The 20,177-nt window shown below is 43.7% G+C and overlaps 1 protein-coding gene across 3 annotated transcripts in view; it reads right to left on the bottom strand.

Moving 5' to 3' along the window:
• TRHDE (thyrotropin releasing hormone degrading enzyme) overlaps window positions 1-20,177 on the bottom strand; it is a 222,708-nt gene that overhangs the window by 8,963 nt on the left and 193,568 nt on the right. For all 3 annotated transcript variants that reach the window (XM_078863594.1, XM_078863596.1, XM_078863595.1), the window contains 4 exons: window positions 16,615-16,722; window positions 10,804-10,971; window positions 4,034-4,174; window positions 3,088-3,169 (listed from right to left, as the gene is read on the bottom strand). In XM_078863594.1, coding sequence (XP_078719720.1) covers window positions 3,088-3,169; window positions 4,034-4,174; window positions 10,804-10,971; window positions 16,615-16,722 — 499 coding nt within the window. The remainder of the gene's footprint in view (window positions 1-3,087; window positions 3,170-4,033; window positions 4,175-10,803; window positions 10,972-16,614; window positions 16,723-20,177) is intronic.

A 20,177-nucleotide genomic window follows, 5' to 3' on the forward strand; every position in this document is an offset into this window, starting at 1 on the left:
GTCTGAAGTTTGCCAATGAACATCTGAATGATTCAGAGGACAACTGGGTGAAAATGTTGCGGTCAGATGAGACCAAAATGGAGCTCTTTGGCATCAACTAAACTCGCCATGTTTGGAGGAAGAGGAATGCTGCCTATGACCCCAAGAACACCATCCCCACCGTCAAACATGGAGGTGGAAACATTATTCTTTGGGGGTGTTTTTCTGCTAAGGGGACAGGACAACTTCACCGCATCAAAGGGACGATGGACGGGGACATGTTCCATCAAATCTTGGGTGAGAACCTCCTTCCCTCAGCCAGGGCATTGAAAATGGGTCGTGGATGGGTATTCCAGCATGACAATGACCCAAAACACACGGTCAAGGCAACAAAGGAGTTGCTCAAGAAGAAGCACATTAAGGTCCTGGAGTGGCCTAGCCAGTCTCCAGACCCTAATCCTATAGAAAATCTGTGGAGGGAGCTGAAGGTTCGAGTTGCCAAACGTCAGCCTCGAAACCTTAATGACTTAGAGAAGATCTGCAAAGAGGAGTGAGACAAAATCCCTCCTGAGATGTGTGCAAACCTGGTGGCCAACTACAAGAAACGTCTGACCTCTGTGATTGCCAACAAGGGTTTTTGCCACCAAGTACTAAGTCATGTTTTGCAAAGGGGTCAAATATTTATTTCCCTCATTAAAATGCAAATCAATTTATAACATTTTTGACATGCGTTTTTCTGGATTTTGTTGTTGATATTCTGTCTCTCAATGTTCAAATAAACCTACCATTAAAATTATAGACTGATCATTTCTTTGTCAGTGGGCAAACGTACAAAATCAGCAGGGGATCAAATACTTTTTTCCCTCACTGTACACGCTTGGAGAGACAGCCCATTGCGTGTGCTTTATAGCAACATGCAAATTAAGTGAACGGATTAATTCAATAATTCTTCAATTCATCATCTGAGCTCTCATGAGCAACTTTCAAACCCTTAGAACTTTTCCCCCTGCCTCTGAGATTTGTATGAATTTAAATTTGCTATAGTCTTAGTTTTCATTAGTGTCAGGCAGTTTTGATACTGTTTGCAATAGCGTAATGTTGTTTTCGGAAAATCTGTTTCATTAGTATGTATTGCTTTTATGTATAATGTTACCGTCGTGTTTTATGGACAATGCTTGCAATCACGCACAACGAAACATAATCTATTTTCACTAATGCCAAGGGGCGCTTTATAAATGGTAGGAATATTACCAACGCATTCATATATACATTACACAGAGAGAGAGAAGGCAAAGGTGCAGCCCTGCAATATCTTGCCTATGCAACTGCTGGCAAAAGAGTCTCTGCTGGTGAGAGCTCTAGAGAGCCCCTCCAGATGGTATTTGGCCTACTTTTCCATGCTGGCCAATCATCTTGGATGAGGTCGGAGTACCCACACTTTAGCCCACCACACGCCACCTGCCGCTCGACTTCAATGTGAAGAACCAATTTATACCGCTGAGTGGACAACGGTGGAGGGGGATTTAAGAAGTCTAAAGTTGAAGCTTTCGTGACTGCAGAAATTATACTCGTTGTTTTTTTTTTGGTAAAGTCACGTATGTAGAAATAAAATAAAAATTAAGTAAATGAAATAAAAATAAGCATTTTTTATTATATTGATTTAATTAAATACATCGAATTTTAAAGTTAATAAATAACAGGATATGTATTTATTTAGTTATTACTTTCCATACGTGACTTTACCGAAAAAAAAACAATGAGTATAGTTGGATTTAAGAAATGTGCGCCAATGCTTCAAATATCACACCGGGAGAGTGAACCAGTGACCCCTGGATTGCAAGTCCCGTGTGCTAACCATTATCCCATTGGGGGCATCCGAGAATGGGATGTGAACACAATTTTAAATATCGCTGTGTGATAAATTAGCAACTTTAATGGAAAAAAGAAGACTCGTAAATTTCTCTAAATCCGATGAGTACATTTAAATTGTATGTTCTCTAACGCAATTATTATGTAAATATGCTGTATTCGCTAATCTAAAAACAAATCAAAATTGGCACATTTGTAAACACACAGCACTTTGCGTATGCTGCACTTTGTAAACTGTAATTTCTCTCGAGAAGAGGCTAAATCATGCAGTGGGCACCTTCTTACAACTAAGGACCAATTCATGCCGACGTGAATCTAATCTTTCCTTCATTTATCCCTGCGCTTAGTTCACAACCGGTGAGAGCCCACCGACACTAAGGGCTCTTTTAAGGGACACCTGAGTCAAAAAAAGAAAAGCAACGAGGTAAACATGATTTTTTTTAAACCGAGTCAAATTAGTAATATTCACCGAGTAAACTAATAGGGTTTTCCCCTTTTTTCTGGCAACAAAACTGACACCTTTTGCAAAGAATCATGTCTACATTAACCACAATATTTGCAGTCAAATGCAAAAAAAAAAATACTCTGATAATTTATGCATTGTCCTTGAAACTGATTGGTCCACACCAGAGACAACTTTCTTTAGAGCCTAGTCTCATATGGTGTTCGACCAGATGACGCCAAAAGGTTCACCAAGTAAGTTTGGGGAAACGTTGAAAGTGAGAAAGAGAGAGTAAAAAAAGAAAGCAAAACATTGGTATGAGCTATGATTTATTTCTGTAAAAGAACACATAATGCGGAAACACAGTGACTGCATGGGATAAGACGATAATTCAAACGTAGGCCTAGGCCGACCCAGAAGACCTTGGATTGGGGGTGTGGGACAATTCCTTTGCAAGAATTTGCCAAAGACTGAGTGAGCCCTGTGGCGTAGGATCGGAGAACGGATACAAATGGAGAAAGAAAAAAACAACAACTTAATACTTAATTTCTTTGTAAGGTGCTAAGTGTGAGTGTGTGTGAGCCAACATTCTGACAAGAGTAAAGTCAAATACCCACGTGTGTATAGATCACAATCCCGGTAGAATGTGTTCATCGTGAAGAGCGACACAATGCTTGCAGAACGGATTGGGCAATGTGGCTGCTGCATTATATTAAGAGATGACATCACGTTCATCTTTGGGAAATGACAAGTGGGCCACTCTGAATGCAAGAGAGTGTTCAAGTCGAGTTCCTTACCTCCTCCAGTTCTTCACTCATACTGAGAAATCTCGTTACGCCATTGATAAGCCCAGCAGTCATGAAGAGTGCTTCGCCATACCTGAATGTGTAACCAGAGGCACCCGACAATAAACACAATCACGTCATGCTTGCCTTATCAACACCACAATACTCGCGCGTACATAAATTCGATGCATATAAACAGTGTGCTTAATGTGGTGCCGTGCATCGGCAACACAGTCATTTGCGTGCGGCGTTGTGTAGACAAAGCAGATATGGAGCGTGCATGATAGGATTTCTTCCCGTGCAATGAGGTCAGTGGAGCCACTGTACAACCCCACTGGTGGTGTATCGAGTGTCATTACATAGAGACACAACACATGCCAGGCGTTTGTTCTATCGGTGGGCTCTCACTACGCACCCCCCCCCCCGCTCCCTATGCTCAGTCAAGTTTCCGCTTTTTCCCCTTCTGGCTCTCCTCCTTTGGAATAAACTCCCACTCCACATCAAACGGGCATCGTCGCTCACCGTTTTCCGTCCCTCCCTTAAGACTCTTCCTTTTCAAGAGCGTATCCCTCGACTACGTCCTCTCTGCATCCTTTCAACCTTAACCATCCTCCCTCTTCCCCTCCCTAACCTCGCCCCTCCCTTTCCCGACCATCACCCTTCCTTGCCGTCCCTTCCCCTCCACAACAGGCAAACCCCAATCCCTTTTCCCCCGTCAGCAAATACAAATGTACAATGCACAATCCTTGTAAAGCGCTCTGACAAAAGCGCTTCATGAAATCCCGCCCCATTGTTTCAACTGCCAAGCCGTGGTTGCAAGTCCAGCGTGGTGACCACCACATCATGGCGATATCCTATCGGTGACGTCAAATACTGTTTTCAATGCTGAACACCACGCTGCCATGCCACGCACAAGCTCACACACACACACGGGACAGGCTGGCAATAACCGGTGCACCTTTGGTTGAGGATCGGCCACTTGTCCCTAAGGAAGGCCCACGCCAAGGAGCGCCCCACAGGATTGTGGGCAATGTTGATGATCAGGTCCACGGCCTCCTGCTCTGCGATGAGATCTTGATGGAGAGATGTGCTCAGCAGTCTGCTCACAGGCTCACACACACACACACAGATGTATAGCCCAGCCTCACGGACTGATGGGGTGGAGTGGCCAGCACCATGTCCGACCGCCTTTGCGCTGATGTTCAAACACTGAAACAGGTAATTATTTAAGGTAAAAATAATAATGGAAATAAAATAAAATAATAAATCACGACGTTTCGGAGGCAACACAAGTCTCCGAAACGTCGTGATTTATTATTTTATTTTGTTTCCATTATTACTTTTATTAACTTTTAATTTTATTTTTTACCTACGTGACTTTACCGAAAAAACCTAAGAGTATGAATCCTTGCAGTCACGAAAGCTTCAAATCTAAAAATATTTGAAGCTCTGTCGACCCAAGGGAAGCCAACGACCCATTTAGATGGTCGCCACTGATGTTAGAATCCTAACCACAACGCCACCACTCTTCAAACACCCAAAGACAAAGACTCAGATCCGACATATAGCCTTAACAGACTTGGGACAAGTGCTGTTAGCGAGCACCAATGAAGGAGGGAATGGCAAACACGGGGGTGGGTGGCCAGAACCACACCCGGCCGCATTTGTCTCCCCCTATGATGATGTTCACGCATCACACCAGGCACTCATTTGAAGCCAAATCAACCTAGGGCAGGCCCAGGATCGGATCAAGTAATTGCCACTGGTGTTGGCTGTCAGTGAGAATCAAACTCGGGTCGCCGGGTTCACAGCGTATCGCGCTCACCACTGCACTACACTAACCCACAGACGCGCGCGCACACACGTGCACCCACACACGTGCACCCACACACGTAAACACACAGGGAGAAAGACAACCATCTCCCTTTAACATTATCGATTATCAGAGGAAGTGCTGTCAGTCAGCATGCATTTTTTTGTAGGGGAGGCCTCCGACTGGTTCAGGTATCACTTTGCCACACTCCCCTTCATTGTACGCATTTCATGTAGTCCCACCGCACCGGACAGGATGTTTGTGGATTTTCTGTTGTATCATGTTGTTGGAATTCTCCCAGTGTGGTTTGGCAGGTCCGCATGTTGTTGCAATAGAAATATAATAATACTAAAAATGTATCATTTGTCACTTGATGTGAGCCATGATCGGGATTCGCACTTCGGTCACTGGGTTTAGGTACGTATGTACGTTGAACTTCTTTCGCGCCGTACTTAGTCATCCGTGTTAATCGGAGGTGCGGCGAAAGAACAACGCAAACTAAACACACAAAAAAGCAGTTCTCAATAAATGAGTTTTCAATTTAGGAAGAGCGTTCCAGATAGCCGCAGAAGCGCATCTGAAAATGCGCGATGCAGCGGCCGTCTTTGTTCGATGGATAGCCAATAGCAGCTGCTGCGAGCATGACCAGAGTTTGCATGTTGATTTACCCTCCTTTGACGAGTGCGGAGCACTTGCCATTACGCCACCACTCCCCCCCCCCACACCCACACAAAGCACACACCCACACAAAGATATGAAGACAAACACACAGTACGATAGTCATAGGTTAGTTGACAGGAGGGCCATAGCATATAGGTTAAGCACTGGTGAAGGTTGTCTCTGTACAAAGAGCTCACGTGAATACATGACGAGACCAATCTCTCTCCAGTGGCATTTGGAGTAACCCTAATGCACGGTCCAGACAGGTTTAGCTGTTTTGCTTCCGATTGGAGAGAGCAGCACACTGTTATGAGCTAAATATGTTTAAATTCAAGATATTGTCAACAATATTTTAATGAATGTAACCAATTAAAAAAATGCATTGAGTGGCCCGGCACACTTTTAAATGAGTCATTAAGCGCAAAGTGCATGTGTGCGAGACCGTTTTTAGAGCAACAAACGTGCCCTGCTTTGCCATGGCATGCAGAACGAATTCACGCCCGGTGCATTTTATTATTGCTCTGCTGCACTGGGTTTCATGAATCTGAAATTACGACGTTTTAATAGCTGCGCATTACTGTCATAATTATCAAGAGCCAGTCTTCGCATCGAGGAGCGTACAGCCGATCAACAGACGCATCTATTCAAGCGGGTTTTTATTCCTCTCTAAATCCATACGGCCGCTGTCTGCTTTCGTTTGCATCGTCGTTACCAGCGCAGTCGCCAATGTCATCAAAAGGCACGCTGTGATCGCCGCTGCTGAACGGTGTGACATTCCAAAAACAAGACGCCTACGTCTGTGCGAGTACAATATTGCTCGCCTCAACGTAAATCTCACAGCACTCTCTCAAAACCCCTTCCGACACATTCACTCTCTTGGTCAGCACTGCGCAACCACGATTGTGAAGACTATTACTACTGCTACGACAATTTGTATTTGTTTAACCATCTGCATAGCTCTTTTTCAGAAGCGACCTGGCCACAAACGATAGCTCACCGAAGTGGCTTATCACGTTGGAAATTTACGGCAGGCAAATAATTTAAACGCACGTTGTTTCCAAATGTGGAGGGGAAAACCGGAGGACCCGGCGAAAAATCCACGCGGCCACACTGAGAACATGCAAACTCCAAATACACAGGTGTCAGGGTTGGTATCGAACCTAAGCCCTCCTGTATACTAGGCGAGGCAGTTACCATCTCGACCACCACGGCGCCCTATGCGCTCGCGAGCCCTTGAAAGACATATTTAATAAATAAAAATGTGTTGTTGTTGTTGTCGCAGTTATTAGAGAGTGGGTAGTGGTGGCATTACGTCAACATTTCAGTGACCAAAGTTTTGTAATTTCTGGCAATTTCTTGCACATTTGTATCTGAAGTTGGCCAAGGTTTGCCTTGGTTGGGTTGACTCAGCTTAGTGAAGTTCATAAACACATCACCACTCGGGAAATGAAGGCAAGAATGGCATGTAAGAGGCTGGCTCCACAACCTCGTACATGATGCTGGCCTAAATAGTTGCTCGCAAACCGCACTCGTTCCACCATTCTGAGGCTGTATAAAAGCCCTCTGACGATGTCTTTTCTGGTTTTCCCGCACGTTGTTCGGTAAAAGCCTGAAACACACATCGGAGAGCCGTACAGCGGCAAGTTTGGAAACCTACGGCAAGCAGCATTCGAAGGTTGCCTCTGTGAATTGATGCCTCGCTGTTGATTCTCTATGCCACGTGTCTTTATACTTTCAATGTCAAGTGACTGCACAAGCGCACCTCTCCAGGCATTTCTGAATGAAAGTGAAGTTATTCTTCTTGGTTCTTTCGGTAAAGTCACGTAGAAGGGAAATAATAAAATAATAAAAATAAAACATAATAAAATTATTCTCACGGCTGCTTGTGTTGTGGCCGAAACGTCGTGAGAATTATTTTATTATGTTTTATTTTTATTATTTTATTATTTCCCTTCTACGTGACTTTGCCCGAAAGAACCAATAAGATGAATCCCTGCAGTCACGAAAGCTTTAAATCGAAAAGTGAAGTTATTTTTAATAAAATTATCTTTCATGTGCTGCATTAGAAACTAAATCCGCTTTGTCGTATACCGCGCAGAAAATTTAGACGCACTGATTGTTGGAATTGCTTTAAATATAGTTACCGATTAGCAGTATCTGTTAGTCGTGAGATAGCATTCCAACTTTTGGTTATGCCTGCAAGCGAAAAATTAATTGGTTCGGTGTGATTTGATTTCAGTTTAAATAAATTTTACACCTCTCATTTTAGTTGGGCAATTGGATATATTGTTAAACATGAGCTTGGATTAAATGTCTCTAGTAATTCCGAGTAAAATACGTTGCAAAAATTGGACGAGTTTTTTCTTACGTTATTTCGAGTGAGACATATTTTTTGTTGTCACATTCTCCACAATGAAATGTAAACAATTGACGCATTAACTATTCAGTAGTGACTCCAACATAACCTTTCAGTGGCAAATAATAATGCATTCCGAACAAGTTCTGAAAATTCGTCCCAATGTCAAATACAGGACACAGGGAAGTGTGCATTATCGTTCGTGACTTCGAACGCGATAAAGACGCACTTAGGCAGAGAGGCCACAACGCACACGTGGAAAGTGATTGGCCTTGTAGCTTCACGAGAGGAAATATTAAAGTGGAATGAACCGGAAAAATATTGAGAAAAAAAAACCGAACTAAAATTAAAATACAAAAAAGGAAATACTCAGTCCATATTTATATTTTCAATTAAAGATTGACGGGAGAAAAATATCACTTTTGTTTCAGTCCCTAGAGCAACAGGGGCGTAAGCGATGGTGGTGCAGATCGTCTGATTTACCGTGCGTTGCGAGTAGATTTACGACACAAAGCTCACATTTTTCTCGCTGCCAAAGCCCAACTTGAAAAATACCGTCGGTGGCCGAAATGCACAAGCAGCCAAAACCGAATTGAGCCGTCATCTTTTCTTTGCTTGCATAAACGCCCAAGACAACCTCCCACAAGACCACCGCAAACAATTGTGAAATTAATAATCTCACGTGAACGCTTGGCGGTTGAGAAGCCCTATTACTGTCTTTGATGTTGACATAAGCATTCATCAAAGCCATTTCCACTACAAATTATACGTTTAAAAAACCACACACACACAAACTCATGACAGGCTGGTTAAAGTACCAGCTTAAAGAAACACTAATAAGGCAGTTATCTCACTTCATGGACGTATTTATCCGTCAACAAGCCCTGGTGAGTGCCCTGTGTGTGGAGGACAAGCGAATGATTTACAGCTGCCTACGAGGTCACGAGTTCACTCGTGGGCAGCTGTCATGCCACTGCGTGGGCGTTCACGGTTGTGCTGCAAGGCCCTCTGATGTGCTTTCAGGTTGTGCCACGCGTTGTTCAGGGCGATGTTCGACATTTGGCTTCCACATGGCGGGAGCTTCATCAGAACCTGTACATTTGTACAGATAAAATTGTCAGACGCCGTGCGGAACAGCGCGTGGTATACCCCGAAAGCTCATCAGAGGAAGTGCATCGCTACTTATTGCTACGCGCAGGAAATATTATGGCAGTCTCTCTTCTCTGTCTGTCTGTCCTTGGATATGTCAATTGTTTGCATGAACACCACAAACCCCCTAAACTAATCATGATGAAACACATCTCATCCATTCCAATGCCCAGATCTGTATTCAATTGCATAGCAAGTTTGGTAGCGCAATACCTTTAAAAAAATGTCAAGTTAACATGAATCTGCGTGGCGGCATGATTGGTGTTGTGCGTGTTGGAATGTGCGAGCGTGGGTGTCAGTTGAGGAGTCCGAGAGTCGTTTTTTTGTGGCATCCTCGTCAATGCCCTTTCCCTGCCGCGATGCGACGACACTTTGGCAAGAGTTATCGTTTGCGAGGGGATCTTACTTCGCTTCATGGCACTGGCTCCGAGCACAGCGATGGGGAAAATGGTAGCAAGTGGACATTTTGAAACAATTGATAGGTGGATAGTTTAATGTGAGAAGATAGCGGGTAGCAAACAAAGTGTTAAATAGTACAAAGCAATAATACGTAAAAGTGTCCAAATTAAAGTAGTAGTAGCAGTGGGGTTTCCCCTTTTTATCTGGCAACAAAACAGGTGTTAAGTTCTTAAAACACCAAACTGAAACCTTTTACAAGGAATGATGTCTGCATTAACCACAAAACTTGTGGTCAGAATGCAAACAAAAAACATACTCTAATAATATATGCATTGTCTTTGAAACTGATTAGTCCACACCAAAAGGCGTTCTCTGGTCTAACACCATTTGAGACGGTTTAAAAGACAATGCATATATTATCAGAGTATGTTTTTTGTGTTTGCATTTTTATCCTAGCGGTCCCACCTAATGGCAGCTTTCCTTATGCGGCACAAGGCGAATGCTGAACCGGCCTTAGTGTGCCAATGGGGGGAGAGGGGTGATGTTGATATTGGTTTCCCAATCAAGCAATTTTGGGTCACAATGTACATTTGTAATTTGGACCATGCCACCAGAACACAGGGCCGACGCTCTTTCCTCAATACCATCACAGGGTCATTGACATCCACTGTGGTGCAGACATCACGTATTTTATGATGAAAACATCTGCCGTACCGTACATCATGTCAACAATACGGTTGGACCACATCCTCATGTGGACATGCCTGGGACTCTTGACGAAGCAGGCAAATAGCACAATAACTGAGTGGAAACGCCAATATACGAGGGCATTTGCTGTGGTCATGCCGCCCCAAAATCGAGGCAACTGCAGGAGATGAAGGAGAGAGAGATGATGGTCTGAGACAGACGCCAGCCAGAATCAGGCCACGCGGTTAAGGGATGCGCGATCTTGGCACAGCGCCACTCGACTGGTGCAGGATGTGTGTACGTGTATGGCCCTTTGTTCAATCCACTGCTGGATGAAGGCCTCTCTCCACGCCGTGAGTGACACGGGCGTTATTTGACTATCCTTCGCCGTACTGGTCAATGCGGGATGGTGAAGGTGGGGAGCGTAACGATTTGAGGATATAGCACAGAAAAACGATGAATTTTGCTAGCCGTGCCTCTGCTGCCCACAGCGTCGCGCCGCTGCAACCTATAGCACCTGTTGAACACAGTGGTCGCTCAACCAAGCACTCTCCAGACTCAAGCCTGCTTAGCTTCTCATACGTGATGACATCGGTCTCATTCTTGGTGAATTGGTCAAAGACGGATCAGAATACACGAGGCGATTGAAACACGCGAAATTGACCTTTGGATGGTGGTGTTGTCCCGACTGCAAGTGAGGGCCTCCAACAGCAGTGTTCTCTCCGATACGGCGGACGTGGCTTGGCAGGTTTTCCACACGAAGTCCCAAACATCCTGGCCCGACAGTGAAACTGCTACGCAGTAAACCAGGCCCCGCACGTTCGGCGGAATTCTGCAAGTAAACATCTCACTCCTTGAATAATCGATCATCATCACACGGACAGCAACCCATGAAATTCTACACGCATGTGCGTTTTTTAAAAATATGTCTGACGGAGCACATTCACCGGCGGTGGTTAGGTCCCAAAAGGGGGCTAACGATTGAGGCCAGCTACCTCGATATTCTGGGGTTGAACCCATATTTGACCACTCCCGTAAGGAGGTTTTCGTGGCTGTGTTGTACCGCTGTTCCATGTGTCTGTGGGTCGTACGGATTGTTCGGCACCATGTCTGACGTTTCCCTCATCCACGTGATAAGCCACTTCATTGAGCTATCATTAGTGGCCAGGTCGCTCCTGAAAAAGCTCAGTGGGCTTTATCCGGTAACATAAAATACTTTAGTTTTATTTCCATATTTTTGTAAGTGATTTGTTTACATTTCCTATATTTTGCACTCTGATCGTGTTTTTATATTGTTTGTTGTTGTAATGTTCTGAACCCGTCCCTATTGGATGTTTGTGAAAAAGAACTTCATAGCTCATCGGATTCCCCCAGTATAAATACATATTCAGATTCTGAACTTCTTTTTTCAGGAGTTCATTTCATCAAAAATTCAGCGTCAGAACCCGACGACATCGCATATCGGAGAGCTAAATCAGATTTTGCGTTCCGACATGCAAGCAAGCGTGCTGCTGCTGCCGCTGTCAGACTGGCCATTGACGGCAGCGCAAGGCGGAAATTGTCGAGAATTGGCTTGTGCACTTAATTTGGTGTAATCCAGCTCCGGAGGCTACGAAAATAATTCACGAGATAAAGTGAATTATTCACTTGCCTCCCCCCATTGTGCTAAACTCATTTCTCCGCAATTGAATTAGGCGAGCTTTATTGACTTATACGCGCCAGGGACGGGTCCTGTGGCGTCTCAGTCCGCAGCTGGTCCCTGCTGGAATGCGTCTCAGTTGGGAGTTCTGATAATAAGATAACGCTCGGCTCGCCTACCTGACAGCCGCGGTGCAACGGTAATAACATTGGCAGCAATAATAACCACAACAACAACAAAATGAGTAAACCGTTTAATGTTTTATAGACGAGAGCTGCACCGCAGGACATGTAAGTGTGCGTTTTTTTCGACGGCCGCAGAATTTTTTTTTTTGGGTTTGTTTATTTATATGCTGCTGTCAAAATGAAAATAAAACTGACGCTTCCAAATTGCGTTCACCGACGCTTTAACGTTTCAACATTTCGGCGTGCCGCTCAATTATGACTCACCCAAAAAAGCCAACCGTGGCGACTGAATGGGGCAGCTGGAGTCAGTTTTACAGAAGCTGCTGGATGGGATGAAAGCGCCCGCACATCTTTTAACTTTGTGTTTGATTCATTTTAGTTTTATATTTTTTTATTATGATAATTACTAAATGGAGTAATGCTGTGTGCGTCTCTCTTCACCGATTCTTTTTTTGTTGTTGCTCGGGTCATAAAATGTTAAAATTTACAACACTTTGTCAGCACACTCCCTCCCAAGCTGTGCATTCCGTGGTTAGGAGTGGGAGGATCGGCAAGGGACGTTTAAAAAAAAGGTTAATTTTCATTTGAGCAGCTTATGTTAAGCTACTCAATTCGAAACTATATATTCTGAAATGTATAGCCCTCTGTCAATCAACTATTACAGGGCCTCCCCGCGCCATGTGAGTCATTGGGGTTGTTTGACCATACTGCATCAGCCAGTCGTCTCAGTCAGGCGACCCGTGGCACCTGGGTCTGCCCCGTGACCTCCTGCCAGCGGGCGTTCGACACTTCACGTGGCCTCAAGGTGCACATAGCCTGGCACAAGCGTCGTGGTGACGTCGCGGCCACTTAGTGGCGAATGGCGGTTGTTGTTGTTGTTGTTGACCATACTGCACCACGTTGGTCAGTGAGGTTCGGTGAAGGGATGACCCCACAACCGATTTAGGTATCACGTGATCGCTCGTCGCTGTTGGTTGGCCATGGCCAGGAATCAAACTCAGGTGGCTGAATTCATAGCACGGTTCATTTTACCACTGCACCACCCGATATTATCCAGTACAGTATATGTGTGTGTGTTTCATTAAGTCTTGCATTTAAACACGTGATGTATGGCTGCTATTTGGGGAAGGCATTCGATCAGTAAGGTATAAGCAATCCACACACTACGGCCAAGCTAATGCATGGTGATAGGTTCGGATATGTCCAAATACAATACGTACTGGTGCTTTATTCTCTATATTTGAAATCTATGTCGCCTAAAGTACTAAACGAACTTTGGAATGGTATTCGCACGTTCGAAAGGCAGCAACCCACAACAGGAATTAAACCAGAAGTTTAGCACCTTGTTTTTGTTTACATTCCTCCATGAATGCTTCTTAGTCTAATGACAATGTATGGGTTTGGTTTCCAGTAGGTGAAGCAATGTGCCCTGGCCTGGAAATGATCCAAGAGTATAATTCACTAATAAAGTGATGCTTTACATAATCAGCAAATGACCATGTGCCGACTGCACTTTATATCTCCTACCTTGACTCTGCACATTAAACTACGAACTTATCCTTAGATGGAGTCTGCCGCCAGTGAATGCACATCATTATATTTCTCTCGTGAACAAAGATTGCCCCTTTGATGCACATTAGAATAATGGTAATTGCATACACGTGACTGCATGAGCTAAGGGATATTAATGCCCAGCCAGAGCTTGTGGCTTTCATAGCCATATTGGCGTGTAAAACAAACTATGTATCCAGCCACACACTACACTATCCAGCCAAACTCTACTATTCCAGCCACACGAGTGTGTGCATGCAAATGTTGCCAGGTGCACACATTACGCACGTCGTTTCAATGCATGCGCTGCGTTCACGTGCACCCAAGTCTCCCCCAAACGCATTCAGTTCATCGCAAAAACGACGGACCCATTCAACGAGCTTCTGGGTGCCATCAGCTTGGTATAACCGTGTGCTGGTCATTGTACAAAGCACAGCAGGGCTGTGATGCCCCATTTAACATTACACACGGAGAAACGTCGTGATTTTTATTTTTATTTTTTAGTTTATTTTCATTTTACTTTTATTAATTTAAATTTAAATGTTTTACCTACGTGACTTTACCGACAAAACCCAAGAATATTATACACGGTGTCCACAATATATCATTACCCTCATCTTATAGGTATTAAGGGAAGTAAATGTTAAATATAATATCAATTGAATGTAAATATAACTTACAAGTCAATGACAAGTGGCCTAATGAGAATGAATCTATTACGAATGGGTGGAGTGGTAGCACCGTAGTGCTTATTGCACTTTGCATTGAATTGGGTCACCTGTGTTCGATTCCCGGCCATGGTTAACATCATCATGGGACCTCCCATTTTCCAGTACCAAAATATGAGAATAGGTTTTCCCCTTTTTTCTGGCCACAAAACAGGTGTTGAGATGTTAAAACACCAAACTGAAACCTTTTACAAGGAATCATGTCTGCATTAACCACAATACCTGTGGTCAGAATGCAAAAAATATATATACTCTGATAATTTATGCATTGTCTTTGAAACTGATTGGTCCACAGCAGAGACATCTTTCTTTCGAGCCTCGTCTCAAACGGTGTGAGACCAGCATCCTCTGGTCAGAAAAAGGGGAAAACCTATTCTCATGGTTACCATCAGTTGAGAGTTTTTATTTCATCTGAATGGTGCCTGGGCTACTCCCTTCACCAACGCACACTGATCAGCATGGTGATGCAGCAAATCTGGCTGTGACGGTCCCACCTGATGACGGAGACTTGTGTTGCCTCCGAAACGTCGTGATTTTATTATTTTATTTTTATTAATTTTAATTTCATTTTTTACCTACGTGACTTTACCGAAAGAACTAAGAGTATGAATCCTTGCAGTCACAAAAGCTTCAAATCTAGAATGGTGAAATATGGTCAAACAACCCCCAAATGACCGACACGGCATGAGGATGGCCTTCATTCAGCGGTGGATTGACAGACGGCTGTATATAATTAAAAAATTATTAGTATAAAATGCTCATTTTCTAACATATAGATTATCATGGGTCAGTTTAACACGTAGGCTTTCGCAACCAATATCATTCATAATAAAGGCGTTTGGGTTAGATCGCGTAAGTATAAATGTGTCGTAACCCTCCACCACCCAACACAGCCAGTAAGGTTTGTCACGTCAACAACGCGCCAATTAGTTCTGGCAAATCGCCCGGTTTATGCTGAATGTAATTACCAGTGAAACGTCGTATTACTCAAATTGTAAATGTTGTGGATTTACTCTCCAACACACCGGTGGGCTCAAGTAGTAACTAATTGGCGCGTTGTTCACGTGACAAACCTTACTGGCTGTGTCGGGTGGTGGAGGGTTACGACACATTTATACTCACGTGATCTAACCCAAAAACCTTTATGATGAATGATCATGGGTCACAACATTCACTGCTAGCCAGAGGTGTGGACTCGAGTCATGCGACTTGGACTCGAGTCAGACTCGAGTCATGATTTTGATGACTTCAGACTCGACTTGGACTTGCCTCATCTTTGACTCGACTTGACTCGGGACTCGAGAGCAAAGACTTGAGACTTACTTGTGACTTGCACAACAATGACTTTGTCCCACCTCAGAGGTGTGGACTCGAGTCATGCGACTTGGACTCGAGTCAGACTCGAGTCATGATTTTGATGACTTCAGACTCGACTTGGACTTGCCTCATCTTTGACTCGACTTGACTCGGGACTCGAGAGCAAAGACTTGAGACTTACTTGTGACTTGCACAACAATGACTTTGTCCCACCTCTGCTGCTAGCCATTAACTTGTCCGAGAGGGTCAGTGTGAGTCCCCAAGATTCTCACGGGAGAGTATATTCCTACTCCATATTCTACGTGTCATACTACGCAGCGTCATTGTGATGTGAAGTATTACCTGGAACAAATAAGCGCACGACACGCAGGTAAACCGAAGCACAAACTTAGGTATCACCGGAAGAACAGGACATTGCAGAAAACGTCGTGCACACTACTCAGGCAGGTAACCTTCACCAGCACAGCAAGAGTAGACGCGTTGCACTGATGTCACTCACCGCAATTAGACTTATCACTGTGGACTGACGAGAGGTCCAGACCTAGGTTCAGATACCAATCGCCATCGGTGTTGTGCACGACCAGGAATCACACTTGGCTCACTGGGATTGTACAGCCGTTCACTGGCAGCTAATCCGCTGACATTGAAACGACATGCACGCAGCAACAACACCAATAACAAGAGCGACCATTTGCCACTTAGTGATGGTGATGTTACCGCAGCACTTGCGCCGGGATAGATTTCGCGTAGTGACCATGTGCGCTTTGAGGCCACGTAAAGTGTAGAAGGCTATGTGGCTAGGAGTCATGGAACAGGCTCAGGTACTAAGGGTTATTTGACTGAGATGACTGGAAGATGCACCGCCTGTATTCCCCGCTGTGAAACCAACTCTCCACATGCGCACAAACAAACGCACATATATAGACTATAGGCAAAATGGAAAAACTGTTCCCAGTTCTTCAAAGTCACATAGCACACCAAGAGAAAATGAAAAAAAACGTATCTTTGTGGTCTGCAAGGGTTCTGTTGTGTGGTCGGGGATGCTGTGCATTCACCTGTTGACTCCGTCAGCCATCCAGCGTGACAGGAGGGACATTGCCTGATCCTGGCAGTCTCTGAGGCTGTAATGGCATGCCAGTGCAATAACCTGCTGCTGCAGCTCTCTGTGTAAACAGCAGATGGACAGAAGAACACACAAGAACAAGTGTCAATCGCATCAACAGAAATAATTACTACAATATCAGCCAACTACAGTAGAGCCTGATATTTCAATAGCGTTGGTTTGTCTCATCAATAAAACGTCCGTTCATCTCGTACCTCCGATTAGCATGGCTGGCTACGTACAGTGCGAAAGAAGTTCAACATACATACATCTCCATGCACGAGTGGGCATTTTGTTGGTCATCTCCACTTGTGGGCTCAAAGTAAATGGTGGAAATTCCACATTCCTATAACAGGGGCCAGAAAAAACCACCACTGTGCATAATAACCACTACCACATCAAGTTGTCGAGAACGAGACCATGACATGTGTCTGACTGTGTTTCTGCGTGCAAGGTTACTTCAGATGTGATCAAATATTGACAAATGTGGTCTCAAATTAAGCAGATTGTTTTCGTTGCAAGATCATAGGACAATTCAATGGTTTTAGACAATGGAATTAACCAACTCTTTAAGAATCACAACAAAGCCCATTGTGACACATAGCCTTGCATAATCTTACACGGGCATTAGTCCTGGAAAGCTAACCCACTGATGGACTAATCCGTATTTATACTTAATTCTGGTTTTATATACATTTATGTATATTCCATATACTCAAAATATGAGGTCATTTGGTGGAGTAGCATTTTTTTAAATGACTATCCAATTGATTTCCACTTTAGATGAGTGCAGCCATCCTTGGATGGGTGTCTGGCGATCAAAGGCATGGGAATAGAGACCGACCCATCCAAAATAATAACAATAACTATTATAAGTGCTGTGACAGGTATGATTTCAATGCATGCCACCTCAACGGCATCGCTCTTCAATTCGCAGTCGAGCATAAATATAACCGCAGTAAGACGGATGATGAAAAAGAGCTTTGCATTGACAGGCCAGATAACAGTGCAATATACAGAGTGACAGGGAAACCAGTCGATGCATTACCAGGCCCACTCATGAAAAAATCTTAGGCAGTCATCTCCGCGTGGAGCTTAGCGAATAGCAAACGCACGGCACTTATTTCCCAGACATTGATTTTGGAGCCGATTGGATCTAGAACTATAGGGAGAGGTGACTGATATAGAGAGATAAATTGAGAGTGGGTTTTTTTTTAGTAATGTGTCGATAAGCCACCAGCGAGATGTCGCGATAGTAGGCGCTGCACTCACTGCAAGGTGTGTGGGGGGTACAGGATCTGTAGTGAGGTCGTGAAATACATCTACACTCACTTGATGAAGAGGGATAAGGTTTGCTTTATTACGAGTAATATTAGATGCTATCTCCGTCTAAACATATAGTACAAAATGTGATCCAATGACTAAAGCCCAATCTCATCAGATGATATTGGAAGCTAAGCAGGATTGCTGCGGGGTTAATGTTGTAGGCGGCAGAGGGACGTAACGTCAGCGTAAGATTAAAATAACACCAAATAAATATTAAATACTCTCAAACACAACTGTCGGCGGTTGCAGAACATGCTTAGCCAACAAGAACACTCAATTGATTTTGATAACGTTGAAGTGTTGTGTAAAACTAATTATTACTGGCCAAGACTAATTCGAGAATCCATTGATATTGATAAAAATAAAAAAAAAATAACTTCAACCGCTCTGACAACTACAGGCTTGGAAGCGTATTATTAAGTAATACATTTTACAATTATAACTCCTTATTGAGGAAATACATACTACACTTTGAGATCTCTTTTGTGTTTGAGTTGTACGCCTTCTGGTGTCATCTGGTCCAACACCAATGGGGACTAGGCTCTAAAGAAAGCCGTCTCGGGTGTGGACCAATCAACTTCAAGGATAGTGCATATTATCATTATCAGAGTTGCTTCTTTTTGTTTGCATTTTTGACTACTTGTGTTGTGGTTATTGCAAACATGATGCCTTGTATAAAGGTGTCAGTTTTGTACCAGTTTAAAAGGGTAAAAACCTACTACTCTGAAACACATACTAATTAACGAATTACTAACCTATTATATAATACCCCCCCCTCTTCCGCCTCTGATCTCTGCACCTGATAGGTTCAGGTGATGACGTCGCCCTGCTGCTCTGTTTAAGACCGGAAGCAGGTGGGTTGCATCACGATTCTGGCAAATCTCCCGATGATGCTGGTTGATGTAATTACCGGCGAAACGTCGTACTACTCAAATTGTAAATGTTGTCGGTTTACTCTCCAACACACCGGTGGGCTGAAGTAGTCACTAATTGGCGTTTTGTTTACGCGACAAACCCCTTACTAATTGGCTGTGTCGGGTGGTGGAGGGTTTCGATACATTTATACTTACGCGATCTAACCCAAAAACCTTTATTATGAATAATATTGGTCGCGAAAGCTTACGTGTTAAACAAAACAAATTGTTGCACTGTACGATACCACATACAGTATATGCTTCCCTGCCCATCAAAGACCAAAACTGTTCCATCGTAGTGAACAAACAAATCGTCACAACCCGCATAAGCGTGGTCCTCACCCAGCAGTGTAAATGCAAAAGCTTTGTATGTGTATAAAAGACTATGTACACTCTCTAGTATTATTATTCTGAAAAATGTGCAAATTCTCAAGAGAACTCTGCCACACGGAAAAAATAAAGGTCTGAGCATTAATTGTAGACTTTTTTTTCTTATAGTGTCCCAGAGTTTTCAAGGCAGCAACTTGTAAAGGGCAATCCACAACTATGAGCCAGTGACTCCTACTAAAGAAGGCTCATTGCCCCAAACATATCCCGAGTCGTTTTTATTTTCTAAGCGCATTATGGACTGTTGTGGACCACCACTGCACAGCATTGTTCCAGAAAGGAAATAGTTTTCACGACGTTACAAATACATACATTTTTCCTTTTTTACGTGGAGAGATTGGCAGAAGTCTGTATCATTTATTTTCTTGACCATGACAATTGTCCCCAATATCACAACAAATGCACGATGAGTATTGAAACAAGATTTGCTCGTCGTGTCGACAAGGGCTCTGGTCATGTCGATGGGAGTCGTGTCACCGATAGGATCTGGCAACCAATCAGCATTTGATCCTAAAGACCAAAACAATCCGCTGGTAAATTTCGATTTAAAGCTTTCGTGACTGCAGGGATTCATCTTCTTGGTTCTTTCGGTAAAGTCACGTAGAATGGAAATAATAAAATAATAAAAATAAAACATAATAAAATCATTCTCACGACGTGTCGAGAAGACAGACCTGTTCTCCACCTGAGGACGGCTGCTTGCGTTGTGGCCGAAACGTCGTGAGAATTATTTTATTATGTTTTATTTGTATTATTTTATTATTTCCATTCTACGTGATTTTACCGAAAGAACCAAGAAGATGAATCCGCTGGTAGGTGAGAGCCTCCCAGGCCATGTGGGTCACGGGATTTATTGGACCGTATACAAATGCTGCTGGATGGAATTACA

This window comes from Lampetra fluviatilis, chromosome 16 (assembly GCF_964198595.1).
Source record: "Lampetra fluviatilis chromosome 16, kcLamFluv1.1, whole genome shotgun sequence".
In the NCBI taxonomy this organism is placed as follows: Eukaryota; Metazoa; Chordata; class Hyperoartia; order Petromyzontiformes; family Petromyzontidae; genus Lampetra; species Lampetra fluviatilis.